Source organism: Phaenicophaeus curvirostris, chromosome 6 (genome assembly GCF_032191515.1).
Source record: "Phaenicophaeus curvirostris isolate KB17595 chromosome 6, BPBGC_Pcur_1.0, whole genome shotgun sequence".
Taxonomy (NCBI): domain Eukaryota; kingdom Metazoa; phylum Chordata; class Aves; order Cuculiformes; family Cuculidae; genus Phaenicophaeus; species Phaenicophaeus curvirostris.
In genome coordinates this window covers 54,513,158-54,537,475 of record NC_091397.1, presented here as the reverse complement: position 1 = coordinate 54,537,475, position 24,318 = coordinate 54,513,158, and the positions used below count along the sequence as shown (strand labels likewise).

Here is a 24,318-nt window from a genome sequence, read left to right as displayed (position 1 = left end):
TTTTAATGTGTAACAACTAAAGTAGCTGAACTGTTGAGAGTTACCTGTCTCAGGATGCTTCGGATAAATACCGTATTAAATTGTAAATATTTAAGCAGGAACCTTCTAACACAGCTCAAAAAGACTTTTCCACTGGTGTTTCAAACAGGGTAAGTGCTTTCAAGTGTCATTATCTACCTTCACAAGACTTAGCTATAGACCCATGCGAACGACAGCAGAGCCACAGTGGTCTTGGAGGAATTCTTTTTTCAAGGCACTCTTTAAAAAAACTGCAATGGAGATGTGCCCAGGACTAATCATTCCTCAGCCTGCATCATGCCCTCCTCTCTATGCTGTTGACCCCCATCTCTGCTCATGTCTTCCCAGGAGTGCTCAGAGAAATCAGATCTAGAGACTGAAACTATGTTTAGACTCAGCATTTAAGTGCCAAGTTCTTTTACCATCTTTTTACTTTATACATCTAAAAAAGTAAGCAGGCACAAATCCATGTACAGTAAAATTGTTTTGAAAAGAGCTGTATTTGCAGCTTTTAGCATAAATCTGCATGCAATGCAGTCCCTCCTCATAGAGATGACTTCCTCTGCTGTTGGAAGTACAAAAGCAGTTTTGCAGTGAGTCTGCTGCCATAGAGCTCTTATGGCTGTCCCGGTCCCTTATATCCCAACCACATTAAACAATTTTGCCCTGCCTTGTGTCACCACATAAGCCTTTCCCTAAGTCTCTGCGGGCAGTTTCTGAAGCAACCACAAACTGTCTGAGAGGCAGCAACTTCCATATAACTTGAACACAAACCAGGTATTCAGTAACATTTTGTTTTCAAGACTTATTTTGCTGGTGTTAGTCATTGTTTCACTGGCATTCAGGGCTCAGTAAAAGAAAATTACTGACACTGAGATGATCAGTAAAAAGAAAAGGAAGAACAGTGTCTGGCTGTGGAGAGTATAACTTAATGTCTGTATTTCTTATTTGTAAAGTTTACATTTGCTCTGTGTGTTGGTTTGACATAGTAAGTCACTACAGTATTTGGCAATACACACATTATTGATAAAACTACATAGCAAAATCTACTCAAGACTTTCCTGCTGACAAGTTGCACTATCATGCTAGAAATAGAGAAAATACAAATAACTGTGTATTCATTTTCAGAATGTCTGCCACACTTTCTAACTTTTAGTAGCAACATCAAGAAATTAACAGAGAAAACAAAAGATTTAAATGATGTAGCAGATACGCACAATGCATGACATGAAGATACTTTATATTCTGTTTAAAGTTAAAAACATGTCTAAGCTCCACAATTCCTATTATGAATTTGTTAGATTTCCAGTGTCCTTTACCATTATTAGGTCAGTCAGACTTTCTTCATCCGATATGCATCAACCTAATAAATCAAATTCAGCTTCCTCCTATCTCCAGACCAGGCAGCTATGCTATCGTTTGAATTTTAGACTTGAAAAAAATCCAATGAATTTATTAATACAGCAAAACTTCTAATAATTAGAAATACAACTGTTAATTTGTACACACCAGAAGTGGAAGGCTCTTATTCTAGTTATAAACAGACGTTACCTTCTCCAGGATTTAAATCACAGCACATTAAAATCAATAGAAGGGTTCTAAATTACTTCATATGGCTTTAAATTACTGCCTGTCTTAAACCTCATGCACTTTCAGACTAAATGAGATGCTGCTCTTTGTATAATTCGGGTTACAATCAGCAGGTTTCTTCTACAATAAGTACAGTTCCTTCTTGATTACCATGACCGTAGCATAGGAAGGTTTGTATATTGCTGTGTTCACACTGGATTTTTGCTTACAAATGCTGAATACAAATTCAGCCAAAATTTAAACTGGAAAAAGACAAAATGAAAATTCTAAGCATCTTCAAGCTACAGTGATTGCAGACATCAACTCATTCTGCACATGGCTTACATGCCCAGAATGTCCGTCTTCCAAACCTCTTGATTTTATTTTACCTTCAATTGCAACTCTAATAATTCCTAAAAATGTAGATAAAATTATAATGAAAAATCAGTTGCATATGCTTTATTAAGTGAACCATGACTTAAAACAGAAACTGAGGAAAGCTTTACGCTACACTGGATTACAATAGTTGTAAACACTGCTACTGTTTTTATTATGGCTTGATGCAGACATGCTTCAGTATTTTACAGACTCTCAATTTTAAAATGTAAATGGTACAGGATATTGATAAACCAATTAGCAGTGATGCAAAGCAAATTCCTCTTTTATCTCAATTACAACATGACAACTTAATAGGTCAAGATAGTCTAACATCTGAGACAAGGGCAATTCAATAAAACAACTGCATCTTGATATGGTAATTAAGAGGAAATGTGAATCCATTACATTGCCTTGTGTATGTGTGCATATGTAGGCATTCTTATTTAAGTATTCGATGCCCTCTTGCTGGTTTTATAGTGTATCAAACCCACATGAACACACGGTCTAAAGCCCAGTTGATAAGTATCTACAGTGTCTGTAGTTTTACCAGGCCAATTTTAAGGATGCAACCATGCAAATAAATAATTCATGAAGAGCCCTTAAAAGATACACAGTTGCAAAATAATCTCTTCAAACATAGGACTTCTCTGACTACAAATTTGCAAATTATTTAGATCCGGCTAAAGGAATTTATGAAAGGTTCAAGTAGCGTGATATTGAACTGGTACTTGCATGCACTCTGTTGGAAAACAAAACAAAATCTTAAAGACCACAGGAAAATAAATAGGTTATAACTAGGAAGGAAAAATAATTTTGTTTGAATGTGCTGCCACTCACAAGTCAAATGTATCACCTCCTAGAAAAGAAATGGTACTCTTAGCAGTGACAAGAGTGTAGTGGAGCATACTCCAGCTTTGTGACAAAGTATGGCAATTAGGACAAACTGCAGTGGTAAAGTCAAACAGAAACGTAGATGTTCTTTTTTTATGCTTTAATATTAATTTGATATACATGCTGTGCTATAAGTTTTACTTTACAATATATTTTGGAACAATTTAACAAAGTAAACATACCCAACAAAAGCCATAAGGGACTATAATACTCTGAATACACTGTACGTTAGCTTAGAATACAAACAAAATGTTACCTCTATATTAACCCTGCATGTTTATAATGCAAGACAAACATTATTGTACATTGCACTACAGCAGAACAAATAAACTCTTAAATTCAGATGCAGAATGCAACAACCTATAGAGCCAATACAAGAGAACATTCCTGCTCTGAAGAGCACTGCTTCAGTTAAATAATCCCTTTAGCATGTTAATGGCTTTATAAGAGAACTTATGGCAAAAGTTCATCTATGCCATCTAATCATTGTTTCAGCAAAAGTCAACTGTAAAACACAAAACCTGTCATCACAGAAAAAATGCTTCAATCCAATACAAAAATCAAACAAACCTGATTCCAAGATTCATAGCCTCAGCAGTTCCAATCATACTGATGGCCAAGAGCATGTTGTTGCAGATCTTTGCAGCCTGAAAATAAGTTAAACCATCAAATAGTTTCTGCATTTTTATAGACCTAACATGTAAGAAGCTTCTTTAACTAGGTCTGGGATGGTATGATCAAGTTTGCTCTGACAGCTCTCTTCTAAAAGTAGCAACAAGAAGTACAGTAAGTATGAAGTTAATGAAAGCTGCCCTATGGTTCCTTCAGAGATTAAGAAATACTCCTTTTCTTAGTACAGTAGCTTATAGTTCTTAGTACAGTAGCTTATAGTTTGTATACATGGCATGCTGGGGCTCTTTGTCCTTCAGAATGTTTAGTAAACCTAAATTTAGAAGAAACAAAACTAAAATCTGAATCTTCTAAGTATTATCTCAGCAAGCCAATGTGGAGAAGAACCTGGCTAAATGTTTTGGTGCTAAGCTATGCGACATGCTGTAGAACAGTGCCATTTATAAACACATGGTTGAAGAGAAGGTAAGAAGCAAACAAGTACGAAGATACATTATCATGCCTTTAGTTCTGGAATAAAAGAGTAGGTATCATTAAAGAAAAATGAAGCAACAAAAATGAAAGATTGAGACAGCTAGTAACACTTCAGGAAGCACTACCTGTCCCGTTCCAACCTCTCCACAGTAGACCACGTTAGAACCCATGCACGTCAGCAACTCTTTGGCAGCATCAAATTCTTGTTCCACTCCACCAACCATGAAAGTAAGGTTTCCAGCTCGAGCAGCTCCAACACCTGAGTCAAAACAACATTATATTTAACATCACTATTTTTAAAGTGTTTTAACTATTTTATCTTGCTACTAAAGGTCTGATGTAAAATTTATGTGCTTAGCACTTCACTTATGATGAAAGTTTCAAAGTCTATGTAAAAGTACGCCTATAATCTCACGATAAGAGATCTTAATTCTCAAACATTTGATGAAAATAAAGCTACCTTATCTTTCAGGCAGGCTGGCAAATAAACAATTCACAAGACTTACAGAAAACTGCAAGGTCAGTTTTTATAGTTTCACAGGAAGAAACAATCAACCATTCCTACAACTTTGCACACAATTAAATTCACTGTATCAGAATAATTAAATAAAATTTTTGTTTTGTTAAACTACTCTTTGCACATGACTGTAGACAAACTATTGCTTAAAGTTAACTTAGCTTTTCCAAACCTAGGCTAATTTTGTATCAATGCTTCCTGATTTTCACATAATTGAACATCTAAGAGACACAGGCATATAAACCCAAGCCTTCTGAATCTCTGCAGTTTATTACGTCTCTAACCTGAAGCAAAATTCTACTTGATTTGAGAAATTTCAAGTTAGTTTCCCACACATAAACTTAACATATATACAATGACATAAACAAAAACGTAAATAACAATGTAAAAAATATTCACACACACAAACCCACTATTCCCAGTTTTATTCGTGTAGGTCTGCCCTGTATTTACCACAGGTCAGTGAGTACACAGCATAGTTCTTTGATTATACAGTTTCCAACCACAAAACCAGTGAATTTTTAATGTGATATTTATCACCTCCATGAAATATTCCATTCCTTGAAAGAAGTCTAACTCTAATCTGAATTACTCACACATCCTTAATCTCCTCATTCCCAACATTTAATGGGTAGAACTGCTAGGAAAAGTTGGCTCAAACTGATGAAAACGTCAGCTTCCTCACTATTTTTCACTTCAGCAAGAAGCGTAGCCACTATAAATTTTCTGTGCTGTGCATCAAACTTTGGCCTGTTGGGATGGACGGGGCAGATAATGACCTGCTCTCAAATGAAACGTGCTCAAGTAGGTTTTGTGTTCTTACAAACAGAATGTCCCAGGAGCTGCTCAACCTATGTTACAGCCAGAATCACAGATTGCTGGTGTTGGAAGGGACCTCTCAAGACCACATAGTTCAACCCCTTTGCTCGAGTAGGGTCAGCTGAAGCAGGTTGCCCAAGACTGTGTCTAGTTGGCTTTTGAATATCTCCAAGGATGGAGATTCCACAGCCTCTTCAAGCAACCTCTTTCAGTGTTTGACTACCCTCACAGTAAAAAAAAATGTTTTCTTGTGTTTCAGATGGAATTTCACATGTTTTAATTTGTGCCCGCTGCCTCCCTTCCTGTCACTAGGAACTACCGAGAAGAGTCTAGCTCCCTCTTCTTCATTTTCTCCCACCAGGTTTTATACACATTGATAAGATTCCCCCGAGCCTTCTCTTTGTGCTAAATAGTCTCAGCTCTCTCAGCCTCTCCTCATACGAAAGTTGCTCCAGTTCCTTCATTATCCTCGTAGCCCTTAGCTGGACTCAATCCAGTAAATCTGTGTCTTTCTTGTACTGGTGAGTCCAGAACTGGAGCATCCAGAAGAACTCAGTCAGATCCACAGCTCTAAAAACCATCAGTGTCTGTATAAAACACTGCTGAGGTACAGAAATATCGACAGTGGTAAAGATCTTCCTGCCCAGGCTGAGAGACACCCTATTTGCAGCCAATCCTTAACCTCACTTGAACAACTCCTTGGGAACTCAGAGGAACTGGGCTAAGAGCAAAGCTCTAGATTTTGAGTTAACGCGAAGAGATCACTATCATCCCGTTGGCTACCAGTTTACTATGTACATGACCGCAAAGATTTCTACATTAATAAACACAATGATTTTCATTTCATTCCTCTAGCTATTTTTATTCAAACCACATAATGGCCTTTACCACTAATCCTGTGATCTGACCTGCAGCAAATTAAGTAGACAATTTAAGTCAAAGCTTACAAACAAAATCCAGTACTATCCATCATAGGTCAATAGCCCTGTATCTAGATTACAGACTGCTAAATAGCTTCAGAGAGTCATTTATTAAAGCAAAATTAATGCTGACAATAGTTTTCAGCTGGTTAATTTTCTGACAGCTGTACTCTCTCACTTGTTCAAACACTTACATTTCAAGTAGAAAAAAATAAATTAGCTAAACAGAAAAAAAAGAGCAATTTGTTGTATAAAGTAGAAGGCTTGGATAATTCTCTTTTTAAAAACAAAAACCTGTTTCCTTAATGGTAAATTTTACCGTCTAGGGTCCTTGCCAGCATTCAGCTATTTTATCAGAATTAAACAAGCAATGCAGTAAATCTGTATCGCTGGCAATTAAAAAAAAAAATGGGCAGGCATCTACAAGTAAAAGAACTGTAACTTCAGCTAAAAATAGGAATTAAAAAATGATTAGACAAGAAAGCACAGCTTTATTTCACAATCACAGATTCCACACCAACAACACGAGCCAGTAAAGTACTATCAGCTTCTAATACTAAAGAGAGCAATGGAGGAAGCAGAGCAGCTAATGTAATTTTAAAAAGCTAATGATTATTTTTCGTCTTTTGATTTTTTAAAAGATCTCCTGCCACCCAAGATAGCGCGTTATGTACCATTCCTGATAAAACACAAAATTCCTTCAGCATCTATTTGTTCTTTCTAACATATGAAAAACCTCTCCTCATCCTCAGGGAATGGTTTTCTGAGAAACTGTATTTGTGATTAGCACGTGTAAGATTCCCTCCACTGCAAAGCAAGACTGCTGGAGCCCATGGCTGCAGTCCTACACTCGGCTTCTGTAGGATGATTCCCCCACAACTGTGTGCAGAATCCTTTAAAAAGGTCACACCAGCAGATCTCACCAAGTAGCTCAGCTCCAAGTCAGTAGGTCATAACATCATCAGAGTTTTTCCCAGAGATATAAACTGACAGAAAAGGGTCTGCAGATAAATATGCTAAGAGATCTACCTAGTAAGGGGGTGTGCAAAAAACCCCTTAATCTGGGAAAAAGCATGGTAAGAAGTTATAGAGTAACACTGCAGCACGGCATAACCACTGGGAAATGGGTTTTCCACTCAAGTACTAGAATGTTTTGGACTGAGATCTGAAAAATTGATTTCTTTCATCACAAGAAGTACATAAAGAACTGCTCTTCGAAGCATCCTGTTGCATCTGTTACTTGTATGAACAAGGATTAGTTCGATCCATGTGCTTCTCACACTGACTGCCAATGGATTGCTCAGTGAACCTGATGCAAAGCATCAAGATTTCAAAATTTTAGATGAAAATGTGAATGGAGGTTTAAGAACTCTCTCATGACAACAGCAGCTGGTCGTAGCTATCCTGGGACAGTTTGGAGATGACCTCAAGTTTTAGCCTCCAGGCCAGGCAGCCTAGTTCAGTACCACCCTGCCCTTCCTTATCAACTTTTCATTGCTTATTACAACAGCATTTAACGTCTTGGAAAAAATCTTGTAATTTGCCACAGATGTTTCCACAGATTAAAACCCAACAAAACCTTACCTCTATTGCTACATCAACAAAGGCAGGTGGGTTTCAACCTCTTTGCTTACTATGAAGAATACAATTTGCTAGAAAAAAACATGTTTTCGTGAAGATGTTACATGAAATATCTGCTTTTGGTTTCAGTTTTATTACTTTTACATAAGAAGTGCAGAATGCAGATGAGTTAAAACCAATAGATATTATAAGGCTACACCTTAGAGCAACATTGCAGTGGTGATACTGAAAACAGTCACATCGCTGACAACACAGAGCACCCAAGCATATCCCCGTGACAAAATATTTAAGCCACTGTTGCATTGCCTCTTCAAATAAAAAAAATCCTTGCTGATAAAATTGAGAAGGAAACGGAAACAATGTGAAGATAGGTGTTTCTGAGACTATCAAAGGACAAGCTGGAGATGACAGCTAGAACATCATGCAGCTTAGGCAAAAAGAAAACCCATCTATTTTCTCATTTTTCTATTCAACGTGTAGCCTACTAAGCAATTGTAACAACGATTTTTGTGATCTAAATGGGATAAAAAAAAAAAACTCAAGAAAAACTGCTAGTGTTTTAATCCTCTCTCCTGTTTTACAACATTTCACCCTCAAGCGTAAGAGTTGGGGCTTTGCTTGTTATGCTTTGGGAAGTGCAAGGGAACACTGGTCCTTTATTCTGCTAGTTTTGCAAAAATGCAACTTAAGTGACTGTATTTGCCTCAAACAAGTAGTTTCTTGTCATGTTTGCTCTCTTTCAGATAGGTTGAACTTGAGAGCCTGTACTAGTGTATCTTGTGTATATGTATTTTTGAAGACTAAGAGTTCTTTTTAAGTACCTGCCAGCTCCCATTAAATACTTTGTCTTTTGCAACTCACAAAAAATTAAACCAAGACACACAAGGAAAGATTAACCGAAAAGGTCACTATTATTTTGCTACATATATAATTCCAAAGCTAATTAAAAGGCAGGTACAGGCAAAGTCAGCTACAAATCCCTACTGAAAATAAAAGCAGAATACTTAAAATTGTGCTAGAAATTTAAAATAACCAAAAGGAGACTATGTATTTTATAAAATATAAATAGAGTATCACTTTTTTTTCTACTTGCTTCATAGACGATGTCTGCCATCCTCAATCTATTTCCCGGAAACAAGTAAATAGAACAGTGTGTTTCTCCCTATTATAAAAATCAGCATCAAAGCCAGACCTGAAGCTATTCTGTTGCCGTATCACTAAAACACAGTAAATCACTTAATTTGCTCAAAAGAACTTAAATGTTTTAACCAGTCTGCCATCAGCAGAGATAAAGAAGAGGGCCGATGGGACCCGGCTGCAATGTGAGCCGTCTTTAAAATGCAATTGTTCTAATCATTTTCTACAGATGCAGCCTCACAAGGGGCTGCTGTCACAGGGACCATTTACGACTTGTTATGGTGTCTCTATTGTTTACCAGCGACATTCGCTAAAAAGGCGACAGCTGGGATGGAAAGCTGCTCCTCAACGAACAATATAATCCCGTGAAAGTAATCAACAAATTTAAGGGTGTTAATTAACTTTACACTTTATCATGTTCAATTAGTTGTCCTTTCTCAAAAAGATTGCCGTGCACAATCGGTTTAGAGCGTGCCATGTTTGATTTGTAAGTGATCACTGTTTCTGTTTCGAAGTCCATGTCAGATGTTCTCTTGGGTTTTGGTGACACAGATGAATGGCTCTGCACATGTTAGGGGGTGATCTGGTTTAACATAAACCAGCATAACATAACCCCTTGTTAACGTATTGCTGGCCTTTCCAGAGCAAGAACAGAAACACCCGCACGCGCGGGCGCACGTATCCGTGCACAAAACCCCGACAGCAGCACCACAGACAACGAGTCAAAGTTTCGTTTTTGCTGAAATGCAAAGACACAAATAAACGGGCAATTTTTCATCATTATATCTCAAAGCAAGACTTGTCTTTTAGGGGCACGCTTGGGATCATTTCTTCCCAGCAAGATCCCTAGTTCTGCTGCATTATGCACTATGCACAAGCGCCTTTGTACATTTTACATAACGCACGCTGCCTTTCCTAATGGCAGATGAGCAAGTGCCAGGTAGATGCGTCGAGTTCCTGTGTATATCAAATTCTGCGGTGGCTTTTAAATGCTTGTACTGCCTTTGTAACGACAAGGATTCTAGAAGTTGAATTAATCTGTTCTTAAAATTTGCCATTTTCCCTTTAACGGACCTGTTCCTGCTTGTTAATGGGACAAGGCAAAGCTCATGATGAAGGACAATGTACGTGGAAGTGCACCTTAATGAAAGTCATTGCTGTTTCTCTCTTCTGATAAATAGAGCTTTGCATCACCATACCTCATAAACTGGTGATGTTTGAGCAAAAATGGAAATGAAGGTTCAGGTCAGTACTTTGAAGATTTATACAACGAGCACTCAATATTACTTCAGACAAAAGCACGTTTATGGAAGCAGAAGTATCTCTTCTACAGCATAATCCAATTATACAATTTGTTAAATTACAGCTGTGTAAAGAAAAAAGCCTAGTGGGTTTTTATTCTACAGCAACAGGCAAATTAAATACACATTATCATCATTATTTAAGCAGTTACATTGTACATAAAAACAAACTGCAAAAAACCCCACCCACAATACAAAACAAAACAAAATAAAAATACAAAGGAAGCCCAATGGCAAAAGTTTTTAACTCTGAAAGCTAATAATGGACTAGGTTAAATATTTAAGAGGAAATTATAGACTATATCAGGAATAGCTGAAAGCACAAAACAAAGCAGTAAAAAACATTAGTGTTCTGCTAGGAAGAAGATCTGCAGGGAGAAGGGAAGCGGTCGATAGATCCTTAAATTGGACGCAATAGCTGTTCTTCTATCCCAAGTTGGCAGCTGCTACATTTGCAGACCTGGTTCATTATTTACCCATAATGACCATCAAGCTCCAGTCAAAGTCAGATCACAACAACTGTCAGCAGCTCTTTTAATTAGCCTTGTTTGAATTCAGATAAATATCACAAAGGCCCAGCTTCTGCTGAAAAAGCAACAGAACACTGCAAGGAATAAGCTGCTCTGACTTCCTAACAAACGGTATTGTGAAAAAGTCCAGACAATAAAAGTTTATTTTTTTTAATCGAGGAAGGGATGGTGATGTGCACATTATTTTTTTTTCCCTTACGCGATATTCTTATCGACAGTTCCTGTTTGTGGGCAAATTTGTGCATCTCAAATGCCAACTCAAAGCATTATTTCACAATCTAAAAGGTAAACTTCAAGAGATGGTTCACAGGTACTAATTAAATCTCTAACCTCTGTGAATTCATACGCTTTAAAAAACTGAATCAGAATTAAGGAATGCACATATTAACAGGATTATCCTCTCTCCTAATTTATCTCCTTCTGTTTGTTTATCCTTAGGGAACATAATCTTCTGTTGCATCAAGCCACTCTCATTCTCCCTGTGTCAGCAGCAGAATAATAATTCCCTCCTCCTCCTCCTCCACCCCCGCCTCCCACAAGCACAGGCAAGAATGAAGAAGAGTGGATCAGACTGTGAGCATCAGCATTAATGCTCCATGCAGCTATTTTCCTAGCAGTAGCGGAGACTGAAAGAAAGATGCAAGAGAGGTGTGCAATATGCTACCTGTTCTGGATAGCCCAGCATGAGAGGGAGTAATTAAGCACATTTTTCCTCCTAGAATAATATGCGGGCAGAAGATGCGGCTAGAGAATGTTTTCTTTAGCACTTCCCTCGCTGTCACGGTTGGGTTTCTATTTTGCTAGGTGCTGTCTGAAGACAAAAGACAGTACCAAACTCTCCGGTCCCACATGGCAATTGGAGAAGTGTTGCTGTACATGCAAGGATCCCTGGGGGCCTCAGGAAGAACATGCTCAGGGATTTGCATGAATCATTAGGACACATACATATAAACAATAGGTCCATACATAGACACATAGAACCATAGAACGGGTGGGTTGGAAGGGACTATTAAAGGTCATCTAGTCCCTGTGTTATAGTAGCGGAGGATATCCCTTTAGGTCAAGAAAAAATTACGCAAATATCATCAAGAGCTGAAGGTAGAAGATAGAGTAGAGAGAAGGATAAAGAACTGATTAAACAAAAGAGGCAAAATGGCAATAAAAAGCTTTAGGCTTTTAAAGGAAGCCCTGAGCGGAATCCTACAGGGATTAGTACTTGAACTTGGCTGTGGATGCCAGAATAAAAATCTTCAATCTGGTTTAGATGTATTATAGAAGGACACCAAAACACAGGAAAGATTATGCTCTCTCAGTAAATTACGCAAAAACTGTACAAAAGCTGTTTTAAAGGCAGTTTAGTATGAAGGGAATATACCAGGAAAATTTTACAAGATTGTATTAAGTAGCGACCAACGCCTCCAAAAGGATTAGCCAAGGAAAATAAGGTGCAAAAGGAAATACACACAGAAGATACTTTTAACTTCTTCAACACAAGTACAAGCTGAAAGTTCTGCTGAGAGCATTCTGTATGCAGTAGTTTTCTTAAAAGCATTACATTAAGTTCTAGTTATTGTAATGTCAAAGACAAGTATCAAAACACATAAAAAGTTACCAAATAAAGGTTAAGAGCATTGCAATAAGAAATGAAATATATGATTGATTAAATTATCGCCTTATTTTTAATACCCAAAATACTGTATCAAAAATATTTCAAAACAGTAGTTTGTGCCAGTCATCTCTCCTACTCCCTCCCCTTAAATCATAAATAGCCCTAGACAACAGAAAAGGCCCTTAGGTGTTCTTGCCAGAGTACTGGATTTAACTACTCCTTCACCCATCACTAGTATTTAGATAGATGGTCTAAATCTCACTTGGGGTTGCAGATTTATACAGAAATATTAGAACTTAACAAGAACAACTGTAAGTATCTAGTGTTGTGGACAGCAAATCTAACTGCACAGAGGTCAGCACCGTTCAAAACATGTATTTTATTTTTTATCTGAACGTCAGCATGAAGGCTGGACAGCCAGTGAAGAACAGGAGCAGTACATTCAACATATCCAAGATATCAAACTTTGAAAGCAGACTTCAGGGCGGTTCAAATGCAAAGCACGTGGCACTAAGCTATCTAGTTAATCATTGCTTGGTTCTGAGTATGCACAGCATCAAACACAAAAGAAATATCAAATACAAGAGAAACAAAGAAAATAACCCATCACTGTCTTGCCCAGCACTACTGTTTGAATTTCTAGTCTTTTATGGGAAGTCAAAAAGTGCAACATGAACATAGGCACAGCTTCTCAACTATGTGGGCCAATGTTAAACCTCCACATGACCAAAATTCAGCAGAGAGGCTCTAGCACAATTCCCATCTAGCCCGGATGAGGCTTCAAGTCCTTAGAAATAAAACTTAATCTCAATCACATAGTGCAAAAACAAGACGAATTTTTGCCTGGCATTAGAAAGGTGACAGAGCTGCATATTTAACAACAACTGCAGTCATCACAACCCCACATTCTGTAGAAGCTTCCACTCTATGCAGGACATCAGCAATTAGAAAATAGATTGTTAGGGGACTACAAGAGAAAAAGCTCAAAGGGATAAACAATTGCAATGTCCCCTTAGAAAAACAGAAGGTGAAAACCCAGTAAAGCTATTCTATGTTCTCTAACTAGAATCCACAGACAATACCAAAATGAACAACACCAAAATTCCAAAAGTGTCGTGTTTGTGGGGGACAGACAAAGCTACAAATAGAAGCTTTTTTTTTTTCCTGTGAGGGTGGTGAGGCACTGGCACAGGTTGCCCAGGGAAGTCGTGGATGCCCCAACCCTGGAGGTGTTCAGGGCCAGGTTGGATGTGGCTTTGAGCAACCTGGTCTAGTGGAAGGTGTCCCTGCCCATGGCAGGGTGTGGTTGCAACTAGATGATCTTTAAGGTCCCTTCCAAACCAAATAATTCCATCATTCTACAATTCTATGAACTGATGGTCCATCTTGCTGTCATAGCTTTCCTTCTCATCTGTTTTGACTGAGTAATATACAGGTAAATTCATGACCAACAAAACCAGATGTGTGGGCAACCTTGCTGAGCCCTGTAAATCAAAAAAATGCAGTTAGCCATACGCCACCACGTTTGCAGATTCTGCTAGTGGGACTCGAATGTCTCTATCTGGCAAGTATGACATACTTGTGCATTCTACCTTAACTCCACAGCAGAATGCAAGTATGTTTACACAGGATTGTGGAATAGATATATAATAGCTGAACCCCCTTAACAGAAAAACAAGAAGGGAAAACAAACCAGGAATTTTGAATATTATTGTTTACATATTTCTCCAGTATTACTACAACTGTAACTGTAATCCCTGCTTACAAAAAAACCCCCAAAACAACCTTGAAACACTTTAGTCTTTTATGATTTTCTTTACTATATTACCCTCATCCAGGCCCCAAAAGCAACAAAACACTGCAGCATGTTTTTTTGCTGAATAATGAAGGCATTAAGCACATCGCAGGCAAAAAGAATCACACTGAGGTAGGCATTTTAACTGCACTGCTCAACAGGTATGGGTTCAAGTGTTCTGTTTAATAAAAGGTTTACTTCTTACAAAGCCAGCTGCAGAAACCTAAAGTGATGCAGGTAAATTTCTGTTCCTGCATTCATTAGTCCTTTCCTGTTCTGTAAGAAAATGAAACCATTGTAAACAAAGAAAAATAAAACAAAAAGCATTAAAATGGAGTGGCACAGCATAGCATACCTAATTCTATGTATTTCTCATTTATCTAAGAGCTGAAATCTTAGCAGTGCCATATGCCAATCCCAAGCAGTAGGAATACATTTACATTTGAACACTAAAAAAGTATCTAGCATTTAACGGCAGGAATATAACAAAATTTTAAAATAACATAGCATAGTATAGCCAGAAAGAAGTGTCAGGCAGGTAATTTTAAAAGAAATCCACCTCCAGTATTTTCTGTTGGCGAGCTGCCCAGCTGTGAGTTCTAATTTTACCTGTTTCGGGTACAGTCTATGATCGGACGACTGATACAAATTTACCAGTGGAATTCCAAAAGAAGTGCTTAAAAAAGAGAACTGAAGACTGCATTGAATATTTTGAACGAACTTTTGAACCTTGACCCTTCAAGTGTCATCAGCGGTATGAGACCAAGAATTTTTTTTTATAATCTGAACCACCATCTCAGTGCATTGGTTCAGATACGTCTTCCCTTCCTGCAAGCACTTCAGCATTGAATCTTGCCTCCGGATAACAGTAAACAGCCCACACGGTCTATCTTTCAGTCTATCTTTTCAGCTTGTCCTTTAAAAAAAATATATATGTATGCACTCATTTTTAAGCATGCTTAACTCCACATCCAGAAAGTAACAAAGCATTTTCTGCTGCGCAGTTTCAGCATGTTCACAGCTAATTCTCGAAGATTTTATTCGGCAGTGAAAAGGCAGAACAGTATAATAAGGCAAGATGACAACAACTGCTAGAAAAACAGACTAAATTGGAAAGATACGGAGCTTCCATTTGAGGAATTCCTTCATTATAAGGCCTTTCCCAGTTCTATTTCCTGTTTAGGGATCCTCTTCACACGATTCTATTATTACTCCTCTGCAAAACCGACAGTACATCTCTCTCAAAGAACTAGATTTAGCATTGCCCTCCAGCTTAAAATGCAGCGTGCTTTTCAATGTTCTCAAATGTACCCAATGCCACTTATCCAATGAGTTCAAACTCTTATAATTTAATTAAAAATCTTTATGTATGAACTAATTCCAAGTTTAGTATGGAAATATTTTTAAGAAGAGATACTATTTTTGTTATTACTTTTATTATTTCAGGAAGAACAAATATGCAATCATATGGTTTAAATTTACAACTCTTTACATGCTCCAAATGCTGCACTTTCATGAAACAAAACACATTTTCACATTTAACTGTACCGAATGTCAACTTTAATATAAAATATTTTGTGTAACTCTTTTTTCCCCCCCACTAACGGTAACTATTCCAACACTACAACTTAAGCAATTTCGTACAAAACCAAATTAACCTTTTTTCTCTAATGTAAAGGTAGCTAAAGTCAATACTTGCCCTGGTCTTCCATTAAAAAAAAAAAAAAAAGAAAAAGTGCATTTTGCCTATGAACAGAATCAGGAGGGTAACAAAGTTAATTATTTCTCATAATCAGTAATTATGATTAGATAAGAGAGTCTTTCGTAATGAACTGCTCTAATGATGGAGGACCTCAATCCTAAGAAATATAATAGTACATTAACATAACTGTGTATGCAAAGTACATAGAACCGCTGTCACAGTTAACTTGTCATTGAATGATTAAATAGGAATTCATAATTAGAAAAATCCACAGTGTAATTTATTGGCCTTCCTGACAGTTCTGGTTCATTAGAAGTTGATTACCAAACAGTGACCTCTAGTGGCCCATAGTTTTTTTTCATGTTATCTTGTTTCTCTTGGCAGCTTTTAGGGACTATTTAACCTGAAAAAAGAAGAAGAAAAAAAAGGCAACCTCACGAATTTAAAATGTTTCCCTTCACATTACCTTTATTTTACACTTCTCCTAAAGAATACAACGTGTTAATTGCTTCAGAAAAAGGTTTCTCTTTCTGTAGCCACATATAAAAGTATAAAAATGTACATACATGTAAAAAGCCCCAACTTCTCAGTTTCAAAGTTAATACTGAGGTTAACACTGTTCTCATGCTAGCTAATATTTATATTATGATTAAACATGATGTGTTCGAGAAAAAAATATATTTTACAAAATCACTTCTCCAGTGTCACAAAGACCCTTTAAGCCTTTAAACAACAGTCACTTTTGCACTAAACAAATTATACAGGCTCACATGGACAGGACGGAGGATAGGGAGGGAGAAAACTCCAAATTCACTGCTTCAGGTAGGAGACAAAAGCATGATATTTCCTATCAATTGCTAAAGACATGCCTTGCAATACTTTAAACTCAAATATCATTTTTAAAGAATGCAACTTAGAATTTAAGTAAGATTTGCATTTAACTACAAAATATTTTATGCATTAGTGAGTGGAATTTCCCCTCATTCAACAGAATTAATCCACTGTTGAGCTATTTAGACAGTCTTCTATTTTTAAATTTTCTATTATGATAGATATGCTCTTTCTTGCACTAGGGCAGTGGTTAATTTTTAAGTATGAATGTTTTTAACAGGAAGTATCACATCTGAAACCAATACAGAAGCCCCTGAAACACAGTATTAAATAAAAATCTATACTCAGTGAACACAAGCAATTTAGAATTCAGTTGTTCTCATTTTGCATCTTGGTTTTTTTTTTCCAACATTACCATTTTAGAAATTATGGGCATGTATTTTTCTTTGCTTTTGTCTAACACAGAAGTGGCTATAAGAATGACGCCCCGTTTTGAGAGAGAGACCAGAAAATAAACCGCACGGTCCTGTTTCACACATAAACAAATTTTTGAGAGTGAACTATTCCAGTCACCCAGATGGAGAGAAGTCCACCATTCTTGTATGCTGGGAAAGGCTTTAACAGTCGCTATAAACAGAGAAATGGGTGGCTACAGGACAGGGAACCCCACCCCTGATTTTCCTGTGTGTGTGTGTATGTGTGTGTGCAGATGTGTGCGTGCATACACAGAGGACTCTAGCTGTTTGTGGCGATGATTTAATATAGCGACTGGATAATGAGCTGTGCTCCCCGCAGCAAGTGAATCACCATTTAATGCTATTATCAACAGTTCATGACCCACCGGCATGAAATGTCAGCCTGATTAATCTGAACACTACTGACCTCAGAGAGGAAAAGCTACCTTATTGTCAGAATTTAATATATAATAAAATCATACACAGAACATAAATACTTGATCAAGCAAAGCCATTAACAGAAAATCTACTTTATTTTGCTCTATCGTTTCTTTGCTAACACACACTTTTTTTCTTGCTGTTGTTAAAAATAAATACTTTTGTCTAGTCAAGCAGGATGCAATCCATTAGTACCTACTATTTTGATATACAGCGAAACATTTCAAAATGGCTGTCCAAACACAAACCCCGGGTTGATACAAATGAGAAAAAAATGAGAATATGCTAGTGTAGGACTTGCTAGAGTCAATTCATATCAGGAAAGGATCAGAAATTGGTTTTGCTTTTCTGCTTTTCTAAGGTCAACAAGGCAATAAAAACACCAGTCTGTAAATAGGAAACAGTTTGCGTGATGCTGCATAGCTCATAGAAGGCTATCTGACCTTAAGAGGACCAATGTACTTAAAGAAAATTAGAAACTTGTGCCAGTTATACTCATGAATATAAGCAGAAAACCTCTGCATTTACTCACATTTACAGTAAATATTTTTCCTTATGTAACTCTATCATGATACAGCCCCACTCAGCACACTTTTTATATATGTATCTATTGTCTGTAGAAAACAAGAAAGTCCCCACCTTTTACCAGCCACAATGAGGCTGGTACAACATTGCTGTATCTTCTCCATATCTCTTTTAATTTAACCTGGCTAGAAGTCTTATTAAAGAAATGCAAAACTTTCAAGTCAGCTTTTCACGATTTTGTACATCACAGTATGTAAACAACCCAGAATGAAGCTGGTAAGACTACACAGCATTTATCTGTCAAATTATATGAACTGACAAAAGCATGCTAACTTTGGATTATTGTTAAAACTCAGTCCCACAAAATAAGTGGAAATTGCTGCAGCTATTTCTAAAACGAAAATTACAATGGTTTCACCCTTCACTTTGTTATCGCTGTCACCTGGTACTGAAAGGGTTAAGGGATCTTCAGGACAAGGAACTGGAAAAAAAACTAAGTGAAATCCCCAAAACTGCTCATATATGAATGGAATGACTGTGGGTGAGACGAGAACGATCACGCCGAGTATTGACTTATAACAACTGGCAGCCAAGGAAAGAAGAACATGTCCAACTGACTTGGACAAAACACGAACCCTGACGTCTGAACTCCCGGTTAAGAACTCAGCTGGAAACGTAAAGAAGGAATAACGGAATTCTGGACACTTACGCAGGAAAGTAATGGATGCTGCCAGCACAGACATATGTTTAAGCTTTGCTTTTCCATTCAGAAACCGAACAGTTCCCTTATGCCAGCTGACTAGTAAGCGTTGGCTTGTTTCACAAAGGCTGCCCTATGCAGCTGCAAATATTGTTAGCTGCAGTGTGCCCCAAGTGTAACAGTTTCTGACAGCAGTTTAGAACCTCTTCTGCACCCGTCCTCCAAACTTACTGAGGGAAAGTGGAGTTTGCCATATAGTAGCACAGCCACAACGCAATTACTCTTGAAAACATCAGATCTTACAATAAGAAGCATTAACACAGAGGCTCTCCATCAAACACAAACTGTACAGCTTTCTGCTAGGATGCCCAAAATCCTTTATGTTACTCGTAACTGACGACTACCTTCATGACCATGCTGCCCCTCTTACTCAATTACAGATCAGCTCACCTACAAGTCTTGCAGTTAAGATTGCATCTTCTGCTGTCCAAAATTGCTTTGCCTCTGTGGTTCCTCACTGTTCACTCATTCTGCGAGCCCTTACAATGATGCTGTTTGTCATACTCATTTTTGTTCTGAGTAAACCTCATTTCACCACTTTTCCTTCTTGGAGACAAAGAGGAACAATGGAGAGGGGACCCGTTTTCCTCCATTCCAAACAGCTCCTTGACACAACCAAAGCCCTACAAAAGAGCAGTCCTTTCAGACGAAGATAACAACCCTCCACCATCCCAACTGTCTTGGATAGACACTAGAAGTCACATCAAGCGGCAGATTCTGCATGCAAACAGGGTATCAATGGTACAACATATATTAAGTATCAGTTTAACCATAATTCCTGTGTTGGACAGACAGATTCCCAAATCATCTTAGAAATATCTTGAAGGGGGTAGTAGCTTATCACAGCAGTGGCAACAGCATCAATCAACTTAAGAGAAAAAAGAGAGCTGCTATTCTTGCCTGAAGGGAAGCACATGACGAAGAAATAAATCCAGTTTTCCAAACCCTGTGTTGTTCAGTCCTCTTTATTTACCTGCTGTGCTATTTTGTTTCGCTTCCACAGTAGGTAAGATGAGCATATAAGAGAAGACAACCAAAATATGATAGAAAGATATTATTTGCAATGTAAGCATTGTAAATAAACTCAGTAAAATTGCAGGTATCAACTCTAGAGTGGAGGTGCATGTATTACAGTAATCAAGGAAGAGGACAGCTAAGGTACGTGAGGTGGAGAGGCAGACAGAAGATAGAACTGCATCCTGCCTAGGAATACAGTTGAAAGGAAAGACCAAAAATGAAGTAGGGTTTCAGTAGAGGACTGCTTGTTCCTAAGTAAAATTAAATAATGGGGAAATTTTAAAGGAACAGATGAGCAATTGGTTTGAATCACTGATGATGGCTACACATATATTTGCATATACATATACTCACAGATGATGACAATAAAGATGAGGAAGATGGCCAGTTTGGAGTATGGGGTCTTAAATTTATATCAGGTGAAAAAAAAGCCTTAACTATGAAACGAAAACATAACTCACATGAAGCAACCTTAACAACAGTAAATAAGAGGGAAAAAACACTTATGCACATAAATCTGCTATAAAAAATCAGATAAATTAGGCATGAAAAATTTAATAGTGGAACAGAATTTGTTGTTACTCCTTAGAGCAGTCAAAGCAACAAGGAAGAGGCTGCCACTGAGGGCACAGAAACATTCCTTCCTTAAGAGAGGAGATAAAGGCGTTAGCTGCAAAATCTAAATAAATAACACCCTTTCAAAAGACGCTTGTTGAGAAAAACAACCTCAGAACTAGTAAAGCCTACATGATTCATACACTGAAAGGAAAGAAACAGCCATCCTTGAGGGTAAACAATTTTCTCATGTTGAGCCACATTTATTTTCTAATTTCATAGAATCATAGAATAACCAGGTTGGAAGAGACCCACCGGATCATCGAGTCCAACCGTTCCTATCAAACACTAAACCGTGCCCCTTAGCACCTCGTAATTTCAATTTTTTTGATCTACAAAACTTAAATTGCATTAGAAATGCACTAAATTATATGCACTGAAGAGAAGTAATTACTGTTAATACTGAACAAAGATGTCTGAGAGTAGCCTGAAACCTCCCATTTTCAAGTATTCTGTAGAATATTGTATACATGTAATTGGTTCAGTAGATTTAGACTAGGATTTTTTCCTCCTCACTCACAAAATATGAGGCAGCAAGAACCTGGAGTAAACAGTGTAATTTGGCAAGCTTTCTACTTGGTTTATAGGTATCTATAAAATGCCACAAATCATTCTGAAACGTTAGCAAAAGAAAAAACAGTGGCTAGAACAATTTTTGAAAGGATGCTTTTGAAAGCAATTAAATCAAAAGAAAAAAATACATTTGCCTTCATAGAAGATAACATTATAGTTTCAAAATAACTTTTTAAGTACACAGGAATGTAGGTGAAGAAAGAACAGCACTTGCCTGATATAAACACAAAATTTAAGGTTTTTTAGAGGTTATCCTGCAATCCTTTTGTGCTTCTTCTGGTCTCAGAATATGTAATTAGCAGGCATTCTTTTTTTGCCCCCAAATGTAACCCAGCCGGAGATTTGTCCTCTCATTTATAAAAAATTATAAGGAAATTAGAAAGAACGTGAACTAACGCAATTTATTTCCGAATACTGATAAGCACCCACAAACAATAAAATTTTTCCTAATTTTTCTACTGGGTCTCCTCTCTTGGATTAGTAAGAGAAATAATGTGCAGGAAGTTTGGCTCTAGCTCCTGCTTTATCCCTTACATATCACCATACTGCAGTTCAGTGTGGACTTTAGTAGTGAAAATACAGAAATATGATCAGGTCAGTATACTTAATATAAACTTTTTTGGCTACATATTCAGAGTCTCAGCAGGAAGTCAATCTGTACTGACAAACCTCAAAGGACAGGTTTTAAGGACACCTGCATCGCCCTTTTCCTGGAGAGTATGGGAAAGAAAGAAGGAAGAGGAGAGTTGCTTAATATAATTTTAAATAAAAAACTGGTCCAAATTTGATTTTAATATGCAAAATGACATAAAAAAATTCAATGCCTGAACCAGCTACTGACATAAAAGTAAAGCATTCACACCAGAAATTACTAGAATTGGAAACTATACACAGACAGTAATGAGATCTGCTAAACACAGCCTAACATTACGCCTTTATCAAGGAAGGTAGTAATACCTGATACAACATTTGAAATACCAGAACCTTAATCACTTTTGGCCAGACTTATGAGGCACACTTTGGCATTTTAACAATTCCATTTACTGTGTGTGGTGTACAGTTTTTCATACTGCGTTTCTTGTCTCTGTGCAGCCTCTATGTATTTTTATCAAGTACAACTCCTCATTTTCTTTGTGAAAAATACACACACACAAAAAGGAAAGGAATGGGATCAGAATCACCTACAGAAAGCACAGATGCAGCACTTACTTGTAAAAAGGCTATTTTCCATCTTGTGTCAAGGGTTAGCTATAACTTAACATAGGAAACAGTAGAATTATTATGTAAGCTGCTCCAAATGTTGCCAAGGGTCCCTTCTTGAGGTAGCTGTTCTAAGTTTTGATTAGAGATTTGCACTATTGAGCCAGAAGAGGCTGGGTGATCAATGATATTTCTCAATAATATTATATTTAAATTAATGCAAAAAAACTTTAAATTATAAGTTCACATCCTAAAAAGCACATTTCCAGATTCAGATGAAAAGGCACTCAAAATGTTCTGCTTATTTAGCAAATGGACTTACAGGGATTACATACACATCAGACTTGAAATAGTTCGCCACCCAAAAACAATACATGTAACAAAAATTCAAGTTGTCAAGGGAGACAGTTTTGTTGAACATGCTCTCTACATGCCTCTTTTTTTAATCTGATGGACACAAACCAGTGATCTGTTCAGTCATCATTGTTATTTGAACAGAAATGCTTTGAGGTTCCCATTCTATGAGCCAAATCTTGCAAGTTTTATGTTGCAGCATCACAGGACTCAACAAAATTTATGAAGTTATTTCAGCCTTCTTTGATGAATAGATATAAACATTAATTAAAAGGTTTAATTTTATTATTCCATTTCTTTCGAAGTGGAACTTTTTGTCAATTATTTATTACATGCTAAGCATTTATTAGTCAATAAGAAAAAATACAAGTAAAAATGCCTAAGGCCTATAAAATAATCAAAGCAGTCGTTATTTTGACAATTTCTCATATTCATCTTCCATTCATATAAAGTTCTCCTAAAAGAGAGGACCCATTCCATACAGCCTGTGAGGTGGTATCAAAATGCTCTACACATAAAGAAACCACCCATTCCTCCAAATAGTGATGGTTTTGGTCTTATTTTAACAGTCTAATCTATTTCTTCTTGAGACAAAAGGGAACTCATACATCCTGCAACAGAACAAGATAGGTCTAACAGATAAGCTACCACAGGGCATTACACAGCTGATGCCAGACAGTGTCAGAGGGGCACCAGCCTGTTAGATCCAAGATGAAGAAGCTCAGGCAGGGAGTTCAAGCCAATATTAAATTAGTGTACTAGAGTAGATTCAAAGACTGGATGGATGGGATGCTTCATGAGGCTGCTCTCATCAATACAGAGTCCTCTGTGCACAAGAAGGCCTTTGCTGCTATCAAGTATCCAGAACTGAGTTGGGTACAACATTCTCCTTCATCAAAAAAAGACTCTAGCCTGACTAATGCCAGGGTGCAGATGTCCAGAAAGGGAATCCCACCTGCAGAGGTATGAACCATTAAACTACACAAGGAGTCTTATGGGGGTCCTCCTGCTACCTTCAAATTATGAAGTGGGTAGGGAAGTCCGCAGCCAAGTTGCCCTGACTTGACAGTGGTAATGGGGCATGGCTACAGTAGGATTACGCATGACTCTCAGAGGTACCCAAGCTTTCAGAAGTGGAATGTAGGTGTTAGATAAAGGTTGTGATAAGCTAAATCATAATCATAAGCGACAGGACTACTCAAGTGAGATAGACAGAAAATTTGGTGGCAGAATCAACTAGTCAGGTTTATAAAGCCTGAATGCTACTTGACAGAAAGAGAGAGAACACAGTAAGAAGGAAGGGAATAATGCTCAACTTTGACATAGATTTTTTCGGAAAAAAGGTAAAAGTTAGGGCTAGTGATTTGACAGAATTCTATGGATGACTACCCAATAGGAACAATCCAGACACTGATGCTTGAAGCACAGCAGAAAACAGGTCTCTACTTTACCTTTGGGAAGTCTGGAGGAAACTAATAAACTCAGTGAAGCAAGAAGATTCTTAAGAAATTATGATATCTAGGGATACAACATCCAATAATAAAATCACTCTTAGTTCTGTCAGTTTGTGGAGGTTTGCATATGTCAAAAAAAGGGACTACCCAAACTAGCAGCCTGTGTGTTAGACAGGAGGCACCCACTCATTTTGACTATGTCAGCTTGTAAACAGTGAAAAGTAA

General features: G+C 37.4%; 1 protein-coding gene across 1 annotated transcript in view; it reads right to left on the bottom strand.

Moving 5' to 3' along the window:
• HIBADH (3-hydroxyisobutyrate dehydrogenase) overlaps nucleotides 1-24,318 on the bottom strand; it is a 78,443-nt gene that overhangs the window by 5,786 nt on the left and 48,339 nt on the right. The window contains exons 5-6 of the mRNA XM_069860250.1: nucleotides 4,086-4,219; nucleotides 3,427-3,503 (exon numbers count right to left, since the gene is read on the bottom strand). Coding sequence (XP_069716351.1) covers nucleotides 3,427-3,503; nucleotides 4,086-4,219 — 211 coding nt within the window. The remainder of the gene's footprint in view (nucleotides 1-3,426; nucleotides 3,504-4,085; nucleotides 4,220-24,318) is intronic.